The 18843-nt window shown below is 42.0% G+C and overlaps 1 protein-coding gene across 2 annotated transcripts; it reads right to left on the bottom strand.

Annotated features, from left to right (window-relative positions):
• Window positions 1-474: 474 nt before the first annotated feature.
• Window positions 475-18737, bottom strand: acbd3 (acyl-Coenzyme A binding domain containing 3). Of its 2 annotated transcripts, none has more exons than XM_061243321.1 (9): window positions 18440-18737; window positions 12315-12456; window positions 10687-10827; window positions 9925-10083; window positions 8139-8313; window positions 6551-6740; window positions 6320-6397; window positions 4114-4398; window positions 475-3111 (listed from the first exon to the last, which is right to left on the bottom strand). In XM_061243321.1, exons 1-9 carry the CDS (start codon window positions 18711-18713, stop codon window positions 2897-2899), a joined length of 1659 nt encoding a protein of 552 aa, XP_061099305.1. In that variant the 5' UTR covers window positions 18714-18737; the 3' UTR covers window positions 475-2896. The 2 variants fall into 2 exon arrangements, with proteins under 2 accessions (XP_061099305.1, XP_061099306.1); XM_061243322.1 differs by having other exon boundaries at window positions 6353-6397.
• Between the last annotated feature and the right edge of the window lie 106 nt (window positions 18738-18843).

The raw sequence follows: 18843 nt of genomic DNA, 5'->3' as shown, positions 1-18843 counted from the left end.
ATAATGACATTCGCCCAAGGACTGATCTTCAGATGGAGGACAGAGTGCAAACACTTAAGAGTCACAGTGTCAATGCCAAAACAGCCAACCATGTTGCCTCACTGTAAGTGTTTCATTGAATTCACAGCAAACAAGGAAAGGACCTGTACAAACATAGTATGAAAGGAAAATAAAGCATTATGAACCAGGCTCAACTTAAATTATTTTGGCTGTAGTTTACCAGCCGATCACAAGTCAGAACCAAAACGGTTCACACAGTTGAGGGTGCAAAAAAAAAAAAAAAAATCGAATTCTGCCGTCACATTTGGAGGTAAGCATGAGACCACCATTGCTTGTGCTAACAGATGGGGGAAAAGCTGACCAGTTTAAAAACCAACCAAATAAGAATGAGAAGAAAATGTGTCTACAACAAAGCTTTCGAGGTTAAAGGTGTGCTTTCACACAAGTAATGGCAAAAACAACATGACAAAAAGATTTCATTTTCTTAAAGAACCACTTTTTTTAATGGCTGAAATTATGCACTGAAATAAAAATGGATTACTTCCATGAATGTGGATTTTATTGGCTTAATGAAAAATTCTACCAGGAATAAACAGTAAAAACAAACAGAGTTTTACTTCCTGGTTTGTTGACTGAAAAAAAACAAAAAAAAAAACAAAAAAAAAACTAATTGGCTTGATGAAGGAAATCATTTTTGTCTATGACCTTAAAAACAATACCTGTTTCAGCCTTAAGTGATGTTGTGGTAAACCAATACTACCAAGTCATCCTGAATAGTGATGCGCTTTCCCATCAGGGCACAGGGTGCAAAAACGAAGTGCACTACAGGACACTGGGAACATTCGAACAGCAGAATGCAAGGAATCCAACCCCACTGAACTTTTTTTTTTTTCTTCTTCATGGGATGTTTAGCCAAGAAAAAAGCCTTTAATGATGAGGCCTGGTATCTTGTCATGTTAATGTGCCAAAGGAACACAGAAGCAACAGAAAGCAGAAATCTGAAATCCAGGCATAAGATTCAGTGCGTTTGAAGAATTTTTGGTGCAAAGTGGAGTTCTTACTTTGGGTCTTAGGTCAGAGGCAAGGGGGCCTGGGATGTGCTCAACTGATGTACTGTATCCAGTCTTGCATTCCTCCCACACATCACTTTCATTCATATCCAAAGCACTCCATTTGAAGTAACCCAACCTATAACACAACTTGCATACTCACTGTTTCCATAGGAATTCCAGGTAAAAGATGCCATGCAATAATTGCGGTATTATGGAGATTGACAGAGGGGTATTCGATCAAGCCTGGCTTTTTGGACAGGCACAAATTGAAAAGGTGACAACGTACAAATCCAGTGTCGAGTTCCTACGCACCAACTTGACTCCATCACAACTCTATGGGACAGACATCCCAAATACCAGATCTTACCTTGCATAAATTATGCCATAAAATTACAATACTTACGGTGAGAAGAAAATGAGAAAGGATTCTTAGGGTTTTTAAACGCTTTGTTATTTCAATTTGAACAGTTGCACGAAGACCATCATAACTGGAAAGCGATATCTGCCAACATCACACCTTCAGTGGGGGGGGGGGGGTATGGCTGAGGCTTGGATGCAAGCTCCAGTACAAACCATTCCGGCCGGATGGCACCAAAAATCTGCGGATGACTGCTCTGAACGTTACAGCAAACAAGAGCTCTGGCATGGTCCTCTGTTTCACCTGTCAGACGCGAGTGTCTATTTCTTCACTGAACGAGCACTCAAACAGAACACAGACATCAGACAAGCACCAAACAAGAAAGCGCATTTCTGAAAACTAAATGGCAAGAAAGCAAGAGCACACTGTAAGGACTCGTCAGGGTGACAGCAGATGAGCCCTGCCTCTCTGGAGCTGTTTGTGCTGCGCTGTGCTACTCAAGTGGAGACTTGGAGGAGCTTTTTACTTTTTACCACACATTATGAGTTACGTTACGACTACAATCTTCTGCAGTATTGCTGGTTAAACAGCAGAATCAGTCTCGTTTTTCATCAAGGCCGCGTTTCTCACCATCTGACCACAACAGGAGGTCAAGAGGACCATACTCTTAAATCAGATGCATTAAAAAAAGAAAAGGACAAAAACGCAAAAACCCACCCTTTTTCTATTACGTTCATAGCCTGAGATCATGACCCAAATTTCCACACACATTTCAAACATGCACCCGCTTCACCACCAAGCTCCTGCTTCAATGGCCGTAATGTAGTTGGAATAAAACCATAAAATGTTTACCAATCCAGGATATTTCACCATAATGAGAACACGTGAAACTACTTCATAATTCTTCAGATTTCCAAACCCGATCCCACACATCCTTTATTAATCACACTAATCAGAAAAAAAAAGAAAAAAAGAAAAGAAAAAAGATATAGAATCCATCCTCATCATTCGGGACTCCTTCCTTGTTCCTTCAGTAGCATGGTAAACTCAGTATCATGCATCACAGCCGACTTCGCTAGTACACAATATGGATCGCCGCCGAAAGCCATTTGCGGACCGTTCACAGAAAAACGCAGATCATCTACTCATGAAAATCATGCAGTAAAGAACTAATATGGTATCAGGGGTGTTTATGAGTCATGCTCGCTCCTTTTGGACGAAGGTAAGGCAGTGTTTTCGCTGAACAAGAGACCCATAAAACGTCAGGCTGCTATCGAGAGAGTAGAGAGAGAGAGAGAAAGACGGTGAATGGAAACGTAGAATCGATTATCCCCTCCTTGAAAGCTGAACGAGAGACACCCTCTCGAGCGAGGCGTGCTGTTGTGTCCTCCACGCCTCGTCCCTTCCCGTGCCAAGGCGGGGAGAGGCCCCGGCTCACGGCCCCTCCTCTCCCTGCCCCACCCCGCTCCGGCATCCTCCTCCTGGCTTATCTGGTGTAGTAGACCCTGTAGTAGACGGCTTTCGATCTCCAGAGGGAGTAGGAGTTGTCGAATTTGAGCAGGTAGACCCCTCTGCCGGGGTACTGGTGGCTCCCAGCGTACACCTCCTCATGGCAGTCCCGCCGGTAGACCGGCACAATCTCGTCCACCTGCGGCTTGTTGGTGCTCTTCTTGACCTTTTCCTCCTCGCTCTGGACCTCGCCTGGAAGCACAACAGCAGTTTCATTAGCCGAAGGAGCCTTTTCATTAGCCAAAGGAGCCTTTTCATTAGCCGAATGTACTTTCTCAGGGTTCCACAGCGGTGAAGACTCAAGATCTCAGCCTCTGTTCCTGAAGTAGTTCAGGATTCATTCAACACGTTGAGGTGATTCAACTATGTAATCAAATGCTCCAATTGACTACCTCAATAACAAAGAAGACCAGCAGAACCTGCAGCTGTCCAAGGGCATGAGTCAACGGCTCTTATTTAGAATACCGATTCTGTTCAACTTATGCTATTATGGGATTTATTTAGGGCAGATGACTTACACTGTAATGACAACTCAATCTTGTGTACTTACCAATACAAAACTATAAAATGCTTCCGTTGCTAGTTCTATTGAAGACGGGCACATCTCAGAATAAATAAGATCTATATATTCCATTTGACACTGTATTCCATTTTGACTTACGAATACATTTCGGTTTGGAACATTTTGGGTTTTAAACAGGGATTTGTTCCCTCAATGTTTGATGCTTTTAGATCAGGGCTGCCAAGTGAGTTTCATGAGTCAAAACAGTTGATTTACAATGCACAATTGAGCCATTTTTAGATTTGGAGACAGTAAGAGTACCAGATACCAGATACAGTTCTGTAAAATCCTCAGATTTTGCACACTTGTAGTCAAGAAGTTTATGATCCGGAAATGTAGTCTCATCTGTGACTCAGTATTTAATTGGAAACTAAAGGTGAATTAGTTCATTTATACCTAGATTTTTTGTATTTGTGGCACTTTCTACCTACACACCTGGAGCTATAAAGCCTGAAATAGAACACGACATGAATATATTTAGAATCAACATGCTCTCAGTTGCAGGCAAACTGCCTTTTTAAACAATAACAAGAGGATGAGGATGAATATTCCATTGACATCATCACTTCAGCTGGTGACAATGAATACAATTCTAAACAAAGATTTGTTAGATGTCATCGTATTAGGCCCACCTTCCTCGTCCTCTTCGTCGTCGCTGGATTCGCTGACATGCACGCTGACGGCGGTGTTGGGAGAGTTTGTCCACTCGAAGTAAACGCCGAAGCCCACATCATAGTGGTCGGTGGCGAACTCCCAGAAGAGGTAGGAGCCCTCCTCGTGCGTGGGGACCCGCACCGTCACCACCTCCCCGCGGCCCACCGTGATCACCGAGTCCGCGTCTTGCCGGATCTTCTCCTTGAAGTCCTTTATTTGAGGCCGGGTCCACATGGAGGGTGCTGCGATTACCGGGACAGTGTCTGGGGAGGGACACGGGAGGAACACGCATGAGGGGGAGGGACACGGTAGTCACACACTGATCAGTAACATCAATCCTTCCTTCCGCTCACAGTTGAAAGAGGTGGCAGAAACCTCACCCACACCCATCTTCCATTGAGAATACCGCATGTGATGCATCATATATAGCCTGGCTTTGTTTTCAGACTGAAAATCACTGAGTGTAACACCGCTTGCCAATTAAACGTTCATACGTTGCCATGCAACAAAAACACAACATTCTACGAAGTAATGGTGATTTGATGGTGGTGTGCTTGCTGCCATAACACATGGCTTCACACAAGCGGCATATCTTAAGCAGGCCAAGACCAAAGGAAAGGAAATTTGAATGTGATATTATATAAAAAGCAATGCCCGACTTTGCAGTCTTGCCTGTATCGCACCCCTATCGCATACCGTATTTCTAATGACTGTGAAAGCGGTACTAGCCAATCAGAAGCTAGATCTGTGAAATTACAGGAGGGAAGGTTGATGTTGCTCCAGAGATTTTGGACAGTGCCATGCATGTACAATACCCGGTGATGAAAGTGCTCCACAATAGATTTTGGTGGTTCAGAACTCACAGGAATTATGAGATGATCGATAAGTGACTGTTCACAGCATAGCAAAAGCTGTTCACATGATTCACAACCCACCAAGCCAGTACGTTTTTTTCCTAATTCCTTTATCCCTTTCAGTCCCAAGCCAAATATGAAGTGGCTCTACCAACAAAGAGGTTTTGGCTTTGGTTTAGAAAATTGAGAAAGTTGAGAATTTAGTAGGGTTTTAATAGGGGCTCAAAACAATAGTATATGTAGCTTTGATTGGTTGAAAAGGCCGAGAGTACCACCTGGCACTCTTGGGACTGAAAAGGTTTCTGAAGTAACACGGTGAGCTCTGAAACTGAGAAACCGCTGCCTCTGCGGAACTCACCCCTGATTACGCCGTATCAAGCAGAAGCACTCAGTTAGCCATGTTAGCCACCGTTAGCTATGCTATTATGGAGCAAAAACTCACACCACTCAGCAGCTGGATGACCATGATTTTCACATTAAGGAAGGAGGGCAACCTCATATTACAGCACTCTATTGTTCTATGCAAAAGGCTCACAGATTACAGTAGAATTTGGCGTTTTTAGTGTTGATACCTTTTTATTTTCATAAATGTGTGCATTACTTATTATTTTTTTTATAAGACTTAAGTCTTCTGCTACTGTAGTCTATCCATGGGGTTTGACACGCTGAGTGTTCAGAGATCCTCTTCTGCATAGCACTGTTAAAATGCATAATTATTTGAATTACTGTCAGCTTCGATCAGCCTGGCCCTTCTCATCTGACCTCTCTCATTAACCATAGCATGACAGTTGGTGCCCAAAAGGGTGGTTTGAGTATCTCAGAAAATGCTGATCTGCTGGGATTTCTGACGCACAACAGTCTCTAGAGTTTGCAGAGAATGGCATGAAAAACTAATAAACATCCAGTGAGAAGCAGTTCTGCAGGCAGAAACGCCTTATCAATGAGAGAGGTCTGAGGAGAATGGCCAGACTGGTTAAAATTGACCAGAACATTACAGTAATGCAAATAACAACACATTCCAACAGTGGTATGCAGAAGAGCATCTCTGAACACACAACCTCTAAGTGGATAGGCTACATCAGCAGAAGACTTATAGTCTAAAAGTTAAGTCCAATAAGTAAAATAAATAATAAAGTGCTCACTGAGTGTCTATTTTCCTTCAAGTGTTTTTGTAATTTAATTATGGTCACAGCCAAAAGTCAGCCAAAGCCTCTCTACAGTGTTACAAATGCAGACATGTTAGTACAGTTCATACTGAAGCAGAAAAACACGCTGATTGTCAAAACTAATTTAGAGAAAAACAAACGTATCTAAAAAAACAAAAGGTCACCTGGTTCTTGATCACTTGTTAAACCATATGTACCTGCAGGAACATGGTCCTCGAAGACCGGGGTCGCTCCTCTTTGATCTAAATCAAGGAACCAAAACCAGGTTAGGAGATGCACAGGGTTTTACAGTTTGAACACAACACACACAACACACACAAGTGCAAACGGAATTAATTTCAGTGGCCCAAAAGACCGATGCACCTGCCAAGACCAGCCGCGAGGGGGATACATGCCTATTGGTCCATTTTCTGTGGGCTCCTCGCCTAGCTCCACCTCCGGCTCCCGGTCCGGGCTCTCAGAGTGCTCGTCTGGCTGACCATTCAGCGTCGGGACATCCGCTTCAGCAGGGGGCACTGCACTTACAGCTGTTTCCGCCGATGACAGAGACACCACGGCTTCGTCCTGCTGCCTCTGCAGAGCGGCCTGCGGAGACACACTGACTTTAGTGTTGGGCCGTCAACTGTATATTCTGAAACCCGAATTTAAGGACTAAAAATACAGGCAGAGGGTGAGTCAACATGTTGACTCTATACATCTGTTCTATATTGATATTGAACAGTCATGTCATTCTATTGCGCACATTAAACAACTCGCCAGCTTTTAGTTTTGATTGGTGTGTAAAATATATATATATTTTTTTCCCATCAGTGTGCTGCTAATATTCGTTCTTGGAGAAAGTTGCCTGTCTGTTGTCAATACATAAAATGAATGATTAGAAAGATGCTAGATTTAGCCAAGTGCATATTACATAGTATCTTTGCTTGACTGTCTGCGATACTCTTTAAAAGCTGCAATTAACACACACCACCTACGAGAATTTAATATTTCTCATCTGGCAACGCTGGTTATGTCCCGCTCCCTCAAAGGAACTGCACTGTGGTGTGGCTGTCGGCGCTTATTTTCTGGTTGAGATGTTATCAATGTTCCACTCAGGCAAGGAACGCCCTTTCTGTATTTCACAATTTCGCTATGTAAAATGAAACAAGAAACGACTAGACAAGGCATTAGCTCAAGGTCAATTTCATTTCTCTTTGATGACAACAGAGACTCTTCTCTCTTGCCCATAACTTCTGCACATCTTGGCCACAAAGATTTAATACCATAATTATTTGCATTAGGCTTACAGTAGGTGACCGCATAGCCTAAAGGAAAGAAATCCTATCATTTAAATACTGCCTGAGAGAAATATACCAGATTATGTGCACCGCCCTCCATGTTGAATTTCCAATAAATAAAACTGTCCATGATCGTTCGCTTTTATTATTTCATGTTTTTACTTATATTGCAAAACAATATATAGCCTACAGATCAATTCACGGGAACATAACATCAACTTTTAATGATTTGGAGAAGGGAGAGCCCTGTTCAGCAGCGACTTATATGGTAGTTAACTCGCAGACCTGAGAAAGCCTGCGAGTTAAAAGTGAATGACAAGGACCCGGGACATTCCCGAGACCATCGTGTGGTGTGAATGGGTCAAATACGGGTTGAGTCCGGATTCAATATCCCATGTATATTAGTCAGAATACAACTACAAATAACATTTCCTAGATTCATTCAAAATGTTTGGCCTTCATACATCATGTCTGCGTGATAAGACCATTAAGGTGCTGCCCACTTCAAGGCAGTTCCTTCACCCTTTCAGTCCCAAGAACTTATATCTTTGCAACCAATCAAAAACACGGCTACACTATTGTTTTGAGCCCAACTAAATTACCTCATTTTTCTCAACCAAAGCCAAAACCTTTTTGGATTTGGATGGAGCCACTGCATATTGGGCTTGGGACGGTCCCATAAGGCCCTGGGGTGGGGGAGGCGTACCTGCTGCTGGGCCAGCTGCACCTGGTAGAGCTGCTGCATGTACTGCTGGTAGTGCTGCTCCTGCAGCTGGCGGATCAGCACCTGCTGCTGCTCAGGGCTCTCTGGGTACTGCTGTGCCGCGTACTGCTGGAACTGCACCGCCGTCTGCGCGTTCAGCGCCGCCATTATCTGCTGCCTGCGCAGGACAGACAGACAGACACACACACACACACACACACACATACACGCGCACACGCACACATAGACACAGACACACGCACACATACAGACACAGACACACAGACACACACATACACATACACGCACGCACGCACGCACGCAGACACACACGCACGCACGCACGCACGCACGCACGCACGCACACACGCACGCACGCACACACACACACATGCGCACACAGACACAGACACAGACACAGGAAAACAAATAAACACTGTGTGAGAGCCCAGGTATATTCAGTAAACTTGAAGCATCCCTTCCTGTACACATACACTGCTGTCCATATATATTCTGACAGTTGAATACAGCTGACAACTCTATGTTTTTTTTTTTAAAGATGCGATTCCTACACACATCACCAGATTAATGCCCTAAAATTAAAGGGGACAGTCTGCACTTTAACCTCACATTCATGGTTTCACATTTCAAATCCAATGTTCTGGACTACAGAGCCAAAATTTAAAAAAATGTACAGACTGTCCAAATATATACAGACTGCATTGTATAGCTGTGTCTGTATGGAATGTGGTAGTATTAAAGCCAGTAGTAGGCCGTGGTATGCACTATAGGCTGCTATATAAAGTGGCTTTAGAAAGTATTCAGTCCCCTTCACTTTTAGCACACGGTGTTGTAGATTTCATTTTAAATGCATACTCAATAACCCATAATGACAATGGAAAAACGGTAGGCGCTTTAAAGAATCTTGCAGCAATTACAATTCATCACCATATCCACATGAGTGCCCCATAAGACCACCCAGACAGCACCAGTCCCACCTGAACACAAAGTAGCCTTGTAATACAGCTAGCTAGCTAGCTAAACTAACAACTCAAGAGATAACAGGCAGGCCAGCATTAATTAAAAATAAAAACAACTCCGACCTCACTTAGTAGCAAATGTCAGAATAGTAGCAACTGTCTTGATGCTGCACTGAACCTCTTCAAAAGTCTCTCTTTCCTTTTCAAATAGCAGCTCAATGAAAACGTCCTTCAGTGTTGAACAAGTTTTTATCCAAGCTTCAACACGGTTAGAAGACATTGCCGTCAGACTAGCAGACTTTTTTGAGTTGTCCACTTTTATTCTCCAGATCGGCTGATTTTTCTTTGCATGAACAGTCTAGCAAATGGTGAATTGAGCCGATGAAGTTAAATCAAAAAGCGACTTCACATTCACTCCATCCATGAATGATTCGTTATCTGGGTGCAAAGCACAAAAGGCCTGAATGAGCTAATTGTTGCATTCACTATATTGAGCTGACTGGACCAAAGTCTGACGTCTGATGTCAAAACCACACCCCCTGAGTCATTCATTCAAAAATACCATTAACTTTTTTCTTTTACCTTTTTTTTTTATCACTTAATATAAGAACTGTGTTCCAAAAATGTACATAATTCAAACAAACAGGATGCACCTCACCACAATTTGAGATTGATGGGGGAAAATGGCAATTTTATACATTGCAAAATCAAATCTACAACACAATAAAGAGTGCAAAAAGTGAAGGGGTCTGAACGTCATGTTGGAGGGACTGAACCGTTGAGCACATTTGGCTGAGGTGTTAACGTACTTCTGCTGCTCCATACGGAGCCTCTCCTCCTGCGCCTGCCGCCTCTCCTCCTCCTCCCTCTGCAGCCGCTCCTCTTCCTCCCTGCGTCGCTGCTCTTCCTCCTGCCGCTGCCGCTCACGCTCCTCTTCCTCCATGCGCTGCCGCTCTTCCTCCTCTCTCCTGGGAGAAAGTCAGACACGTTTACCTTCTTTTCCACCGATGTGCAGTACTGTGCCAAAGTCTCAGGCCAAGCATTAATAAAGAAATTTAATTAAATAAATGTTACAGATAATTGTTTTGATGTTACTTTATTTAATGAAAAGCAAAATATTCTTTAATCTCAAATGAGCTCTTTTTGACTGACAAAAAAAAAAAAAAATCATAGAACAAATTTATTTTTTTAAAAATCAAGGGTGCTGAAGACGTTTGCACATGTATCCAGCACACCAGGGAGCTCCGACTGGCAGTGTTTTTTTGTGGATTCTTTCAATCAGCAGCCAATTCAGGGCTTGTAAACAAGTTGTGTAGAAGTCTTTGCCTTTTAGTGAGTTAAATGAAGCACTTAAGAGCTGATGCATATTGAAAACCCAGCAGTCACTGGCTGCAGCCCCACAAGATTGGAGTTTCAGAGTCCTGCCACTGCTTTTATGCACCATTTATATAATGGAATTGTCCAACAAATACGATCCCCAATATTACTAATTGTCACTGCATGAGAAATGAGGGAGACAGAGTGAGAAAGAGAGAGATTCAGCCATGGTTCTCTTCGAAAGGTTTCCTTACCTTTTCCGCTCCTGTTCGTCCTTCTCAATTTTGTGTGACGTGACGTAAGGTGCAAATAAATTACAGCATTTGTTAAGCAGTTTCACAAACTCCACCATGGCCTCTTCCTTAGCAAGGTTGCCTAGGGACGCCCATTCTCTCCTATAGCAAGAGAAACAGAGAAATGAGGCATTAGTCATGAACAATCTAAAGATGGGGTTTTCAAACCTGGTCCTGGATTTGTCACTGTGTATACTGGTTTTCATGTCAACCATAACCGCAACTGTTTTTCACTATACGCGTAATGTCTAATGAATGTCTTACCCTCAGTAAAACATTCAATATTGGACATTAGGGTCACATTATCCCAGAAATGGCTACGAATGCCATGAAGAATAAATGTCACATCTTTACATCCCAACTGACAGGTGAAATCAGTGAGGTCCAAAAATACTGAAAGCAGGGGCCAATAAACAACCAAATTATTTTAAGTGTGAAAATATTTTTTTGTTTCTGAGATTATCAAAAAGAAAGGGGATATTTCCCCTTCTTAGGTTGTTAATATTATTTGTGAGAAGCAATGCCTTAATGGTTGTGCATGTGTAAATGACGTGATTATTTAAAACATATGCTTAATCTTATTTTTCAGAACCATTTCCTATCCTTCGCATGCAGCTGCATTCAAAGAGGCATGCCTCCTCATATCAGCAGTACGACACGTGGAGAGAAGCAAATTGCTGCATGAAACAGAATATCTCAAAGCAACAACAAACCGAGGATTAAAAATAGTTTGTGCTTCTGCAGGCTCATCTTGCAGGGAAAGAAATCGCAAAATAGTCATTATATACTGTAACTTTCTCAAACTTTCATTACACAACCCAGATCTACTGAAAATGCAGACTGCTCTTACCGACTCTCTGTTGCTACTTCTCAATCTTAAATTCAGCATTGAAAAAAGAAGAGTCAAGAACGGAGCTCAAACCTCTCAATTCTCAAACTCAAACGAACTGTGCCACAGTCCAACATAAATCGTAGATTCGATTTCAATTTGTAAGCAGCCTTGACACTTGCAATACGTGTGATGTTGGAGGCTAACTCTTAGCTAGGACAGCTACATCTGACCCACAGCTCTCTGGACCTGGCAGTCAAGAGCTTGTGCCTCCTCCTCTTTAGCTCAGATGCCAGTGGGTCTACGGGAGCAGGTCGCTCACTTGCGTCCGCCACTATGATACTGCAGTTTAGTGCCAGCAAGACTTCAGAGGCTTTCTACTACTGTATCTCATTCATGCAGCACAGCAGTTCATGCTGCATGGTCATGCATAGTTGCCATCATAATAAAATAGAAGGATAAAGGATAGAGGTCATCACAATGTTCATCCATCCATCCATTTTCTTAACCGCTTATTCCTGGTCAGGCTCGCAGGTGAGTACTGTACTATATTGTAATTTCAGTTCATTACATTTTAATTGTTTTATATACAGGTACTTGAATTGTAGGGGAAAACAAATAAAGTGCCTTGGTAGTGAGGATGGTCCTTTGGCGGCACTCATGCATAGATCAAATACACAGATACTGCTTACAAAATACAGAAGAGCAGGGTCGTGAGGTTTTGCTGAAGTTGAAAGACAGATACCACACAGCCAATTACCTCCTGTCATTTCCCAGTACATCGAAGAAGCCCACTTCCGGAGAGGCATCTGGGTTGTAGGGGCCCAGAAGGACCTGCTTGTGGAGCGCCACCAGACGGAGCTTCTCTTCATAGGTTGGATGGAACGCTTTTCCATCTTTTTCTAAGGAAGAAAAATGTCATATTATTTCTCCTTTTCATTTTCTGGCTCCTCCTTATCAAAGAAACGAGGAAGACCACACAGATTAAGTACGTGCCTTTCCCAAAGTCAACAAAAACTTTGCGCAAACCAGCAAACAAAACACCATTACCTGTGGTTCGATTGAGTCACCTTTGGAAACATCCAATATGGATAGAATTCTAATTTAATACAACACCAAAACGAAACAACTGTTCGAAATACAGGGACCTTCAAAGACAGTATGTCATCCGTTTCAAACTGAAACCATTTGGTGAAATGAAAGATATCTTCTATTGCATTTTGTAGTTAACATTAACATGTTCTGCCTGTTTTCAAATACTACTGATAGTGAATGGAATAACTCAGAAAACAGAAACCCATTTATTGGCAGGACAGCCAGTGTTTAGAGTGGCTCTTTCCGTTTTAGAATGGACAGTTGTTGGAAACCACTGGCAGGCCGTTGGAGATCTATACCTATTGTTAAGAGTAAAATAACAACAGGAAATGACCTTGTCAGAGACTTCCAGCAGGATGTCTTTTGACAGGGCCGCAGAATCACACTGAAGATGAGTGGGAAGCAGTTTTAAACTTCCCAGTAATATAACACAAACATGATTCTAAGCATATTTTCTTTGTTGGTAATGGAGCAGCCAACTTTTTCATAATTTACCATTTGCATAACAAACCACAGAATCTGAAGTACAACAACAATTTCTCTTGAGGCTGTGAGTGACATCACCAACTAGGGCTACCACATTTCCATTCCCTCTGTATTAGACAATGCCCGCATAGCACAGAGCAGGCGAGAGAAGAACAAGGCGATTCAGAAAGTGGCACAGCTGACCAAGAAAACCTGGCAACAACAGGAGCAGACTATAGTTATTGAGGACAATGCTGCGGACATTGCTCATCTACTACAAGATGCCACAGCATACACCAAGATGCTGCCTTGGAGTATGGTGGAGTGTAACACACAGCAGCAGTATTTACATGTTATGGGTCCAGAGGGGAATGCATTACCTGGTGGGACGGGCACAAGTGCAGGGCGTCTTTCGGCCATTTCATTATACAGTGCTGACGTCCGTTAACTCAGTGGAAGGACTGTGGTGGTGTGGCAGATTTTGCCTAGGTGTAATAATGCTGACATTATTGGTCTGGTTAACTACACTTCCTTCTATTTTAGCTCACTTCATTATGTCCACTATCCATTCGCACATGGCCCAATGATAATCACTCTCACACAAAGGCGTTTCACACACCCTGGGTGTAAACACATATTTCCACTACATAGTATTTTTAGTGCACTCATTAAGGCCTGGTACTGCATGCCAGAATGGACCCAAGAGGGAGCAAAGCTCCCAATGATACATAGTCTTCTCTTTAATCCAGCTTTGTCTATTAATCACTAGAAAACATTTTGATGGAACATTCTATCAATGCAGGGCTCCACATTCAGTTCATCCTAGATTTGGGAGCCATCTGAGTCCTGTTCAAAGTCATGAGGTGACAAATCATCAGTTTTTGTACACGGTTACCATTCCATCTTGAAAACGGTTAACCGTGTAACCGGTACTGCTTAGAACCACTGGGGATCGCATCTTATAAAATAAACTGGAGTAGCCTACTGACAAAAATGTAATTGCATTTTCAAACTTTATTTTGGGCCATCTTAAAAAAGTTTCATTTAAATGTCAACATTGTAAGTCACATAATAGCCTAACATTGTGGTCACAGATGTCCAGCAGTCTGTAGTCAAAGCAGTGTAGGCTACATCCAGGCATGCTGGTTGATCACGTGTCATTTCTTTAAATCGGTTAAAATTATAATTCTTCATGTTTTCATCCCTCTTCCTTATAGCTTCTGCCTGACATGAAATGTTCCCAATCTACTGCTATTGAGAACTTTGTTACAGACAGGGTTGTGCACCCAAAATCCCATGGTCATGTTAATGTCCAATATTTGCATGATATACTAACATGATACCACCGTGTCGTGGTGGCGGCACAATAAATCTGGTCTATTTTAGGCAGGGATGGGGACACTGTGCTGTAGGAGACACTGTCTTTATGACGAGACGTTAAACCAAGGACCAGACTCACTGTGGTCATTAAAGGTCGCATGGCACTCTTTGCAAAGAGTTTCTGGTGCAAAATGGCTGCCATTGCATCACCCTGGTGGGTGCTACACAAATTTAAACAATAGTTAAGCATCAGTATTTAAAATAGTGACCAGTGAACCTGTTCAGACAGAAATTACTTTTAAAGCCGTAATTACAATATTCCATAGTAGTCCCCACAGTGACCAAAGAGGAAATCTTGCAGAAATTTGAAATCTGTAAAGTTGAACAAAAATTTCCTTTTTCTTAGATTTTCCACAAAGAAGCTTCTGATGGAGGAAGGATATGTTGGCCAAACACAACAGGAAATGATTTGGGTCACAAATACTTTTTGTGAATCTTTCAGTTGGCATCCATTCTGTGTAATTTTCCCGGCTGATTTTTTGAATGTTCCAAATCATGACGGTAAGCATTTCAATTTTGTAAATGACGCCTATTCATATTTAAAAAGTTTTGTTGTCCAAATTCACACAATGTCCAAACTGTCCCTTAGAAGCATAGCCAGAACACATTCATAACCCTTTCTCAAGTCAATAGCCCTGGTAGTATACTAATTGAGCAACTCACTGATGGGTTATTCAAGGTCATTCAGATCACTTTCTCTTCAGTTTGCTATTGGCAATGGTCAGGTTACTGCTGCGCCAAAACTGCATGCACTCCAAAAGGTTATACAGAAAACAGCCATCTTGCCTGACAGATGCCAACCAAGAGGAAGCGGGAAATATCCTTAATTGCTCCATACTGAAAAACAACATGCACTAACCAAAACTAACCTATTCAATCCAGGAGTTCCCAACCACCTCCTGACACTGATTCACTACGTTCTGTAAACTGGAGGCTTATCACCGCTGCAATATGGTTAGCTGTGGCTAGAGTTTCATTCCAGACAGATCTATTCTCATTCCATTTCCTTATAGCCTGCAATTAAAAGTCAAAACTCTTTTCACAATCGTTAAATGTGAAAAATAGCATTTTCCAAATAAAGTCAAGTCTGAGTCTGTTTTTACATGCTGCCTCAGGCAATAACAACCCTTTCATTGCTGTTAAAGCACTTAAGCACCTGTGTAATGACTGTGGAATAATGCAGTGTGCAGTCTTCTGAATAAACGCAATGGCTCAGTTTCCAGGATAAAGACATAAATATTTACAATCGTACTTCACAATCCTTCAGGCTGAAAACTCTGATGAAAGTTAAAATAGTCTGATTCAGTAATAGCCCTGTGAATGATGTGTGAGCCAGTCCAAAGGACAACACCTGCTTTAGTACAAACAGGATCAGTTCTGTGTAAACTAGGGGACACATTCATACATTTTGTTTGGAATTAACAATAGAGTTAATATTTATTTTTTTGAATGACAGTAATAAAAAAAACTGATTAGACATTTGGTTGGCAGTTAACGTTAGCAGGGCTCCAGACTGCCAATGGGTACGATAGCAACATTGCAAGTTATTTGGCTGAAGGCACAACGTGGTCTATCGGACCTAGAATGTTCTTGCCCGCAGAAGTTTAAAATGTGTATTTTCTTATGAGCAATTGCACAACTCATTCTCCGAACAATGTGTTGCATATCACTTGATTGTAGAAAATTATATTTTTACATTTTCATCCCTGGTCCTGGATTTTTTTTTTGTGTAAGGGGGCCTCTGTGTGGAACTTATTTGCACTGTGCAGGTCTGATTGTATTTTTTTTTTATATACAATTTTAATTATGATTAAAACATTTTTTGTTTTCTGTTATTTGAGTTATGTTTTCTGTTATTTGTTCTCTGCAAGCAAGTAAAGCTCTCATTTATTATATTGACATGCTAAGTTTTGTGGGGCATTTTGAAATATGCTTTTATTTGAATGTCCTTTATTGCACTTTATTCAATATTGCACTCAATTCACTTTAATATTAAACCATTGCACCATTGCACCATTTTTCATTTTTATTTCATTGTAAATATCCACGTCTGATGATGACTTTTCTGAGATTAAATGCATTTCTATTGTGTAAGGCCATGGGGAAAATGGTGCCACTAAAACAAAAATCAGAATTGAGAATTGAAGTGAAGATGCGAAGGAATGTGTTCAATTTGGCTTAACCAGGCCAAAGTATCAGAGCTGGCCATCTGAGGAACCAAAATGTTGCACCTAATTCTTTGATTGCACCACCGGTTGCTAAGGTTAGTGGCACCAGCGCCACCAGTTTGAAAGAGTTTGTCTGGAGCCCTAGTTAGTGCCCAAGAATGTCCCCTAGAGTAGGACTGAAGCTGCTTGTCACACAAGGCAATGTCTAAGTTTTGTGAATTTCCAGACAAATAAGTAAGGAGAACAAACAGGAGACAGGAAATGCTGAGATTGAACAGATCAGAGTAGGATGGGGAGGAGCCACTGAAAGACTCAGGTGATCATCAGGTAGTCAACTGCATAATATTCAGTGGAAAATACATGATCTCTAATAGTAAGATAAGTAAGACTATATAGACTGCAGTCTAGTGCTTCAATTTTAGAAAAGGCCCTATTTTGTCCAAAATGATTGAAGTGGCCTTTGAAGGATTACAAAAGTAAAAAATTGAAAAGCTATCTTAATTTGTCCATGTAATTACAATTCATGGTTCAGACCCACTTGACATAAAATCCTAGAATCGCCCCTGGGTCACTCTCTAGTGGGAATTTGTGGACTGAAAATGAACCATGCGTGTTTATAGGTTAACGGCGCCCTCTTGCTACGTAAGCAACACAAAAAAATGAACGAATTTCATGCCACAATAAATTCCGGAGATGTGTTAACAGGAGAAAATGAACAGTTGTATAACACGCCTAAATTTCTCCTGCGACAGCAAATGGGAATGTTGTGTGATTTTCGGGAAGCTGAGTTTATTTCAGGAACTCATTATATAGTCTACTTTCAGCACTAGGCTGCTGGTAAAACCTGAAATTATTCGGGAGCAAATCCTGTTCTGCAGCACGCAACCTCGCGTTTTAAGCCTGAGAACAGCTGAGCAGCAATACTGACAGCGGGAAGCAAGTTCGTAATCAACCAACAAGGAACTCCAACACGGGAGTTGTTCGATGAAATCACACGCGCATAGTTGCTGTGTATTTATTCGAGAAACTAGTGGATTTTACAAGTCTTGGCAATTTCTGAAATGTTAAACACCTATTTATGTCCAGCATAGTACAAGTGGTGTCTGTGCCGACTACAAATCTGTGCATGCTAGACCAGTAGCACAATGAACAACCTTGGACTGCGTGTGCTTTCGAGCATATTTAAACAAGGAACCACAGCTTATTAAGCCATAATAAGGGCCATTATAGTTGTATTCTTGACAAGTCACAAGTCCTCTTGACGAATCACAGGTTCACAGTAGTAGCAATCCAAGATGACAGGCACATAGACATAGTGTGTAATATTAAATAATGCAAAGCAAGCACATGAAACATGATAATTCCAACACATTACTGAGGTAACTTTGCGGCATATCGTTTGTTTGCAATCTAACGTTTAGTACATGTTAGTCTTCCATCAATTTAGTAACTGGCGTTGACTACATAGCTAACTCGGTAGCCAGGTACGCTGGTGTTAATATAATGCCGTAACTATACATTGAAAAATGTATATGTAGCTAACAGAAATATGTTAACTACATAGCTAGCTACGTGCGTCGCCAGTCTGCCATACTGTGCCCAGGCAAAACAATGAGCCGTGGTCAACACGAATCCGGGTCAGCAAGCTGGCTACCTGATAGCTAGCTTTCCCAGCTAACCACCTAACATTAGCTACTCAAGGCGGAATGCGATCTTAAATCGGGTTACGTAGCGAGATACTCTTGATTTACAAATAATGGGCATAAACAAGCAATACCTTTGAAGAATTTCAGTGCCAGCCCATACAGCTCCTCGAGAGAAAATCCCCATTTCCTTTCCATGGCTGTGGCAGTCTCGCCCTCCTCCACATCTTTGCCCTCAGGTGAACTCTGAACTTCGCTTTCCTGCTCCAGCTGTTGAGAATCTGTCCTTTCGACATGCTCCTGGTCGCCTTCGGGATCAGGGCTGAGGGTCAGTCCATCAATGGACACTTCAAGTCGGCTTGAGCTGCCACTGTTGGCGTCGGAGCTCTGTATTTCCATCGCCATCATGCCGAATGTCAGCTGAAGCGGCCACGTACCTACTTCCGTTTAATTTTTTCCGGAACTTCCGGGAATTACGAGTGATGAGGTCACGACGTAGAGAAAAGTGTAACTAAGCAACGGAACACAGATTCATTGT

Source organism: Conger conger, chromosome 5 (genome assembly GCF_963514075.1).
Source record: "Conger conger chromosome 5, fConCon1.1, whole genome shotgun sequence".
NCBI classification, from domain to species: Eukaryota; Metazoa; Chordata; class Actinopteri; order Anguilliformes; family Congridae; genus Conger; species Conger conger.
Note: the sequence above shows the minus strand (reverse complement) of the source record. Positions and strands in the feature narration are given on the sequence as shown.

Coding starts and splice junctions, on each gene's coding strand:
- acbd3 (XM_061243321.1), bottom strand. CDS start 18,713: ATGATGGCGATGGAAATACAGAGCTCCGACGCCAACAGTGGCAGCTCA. Junction 6,398..6,550: donor CACAGAAAATGGACCAATAG/GCATGTATCCCC, acceptor TCCTTGATTTAG/ATCAAAGAGGAGCGACCCCG. Junction 3,112..4,113: donor CGACGAAGAGGACGAGGAAG/GTGGGCCTAATA, acceptor TTGTGCTTCCAG/GCGAGGTCCAGAGCGAGGAG.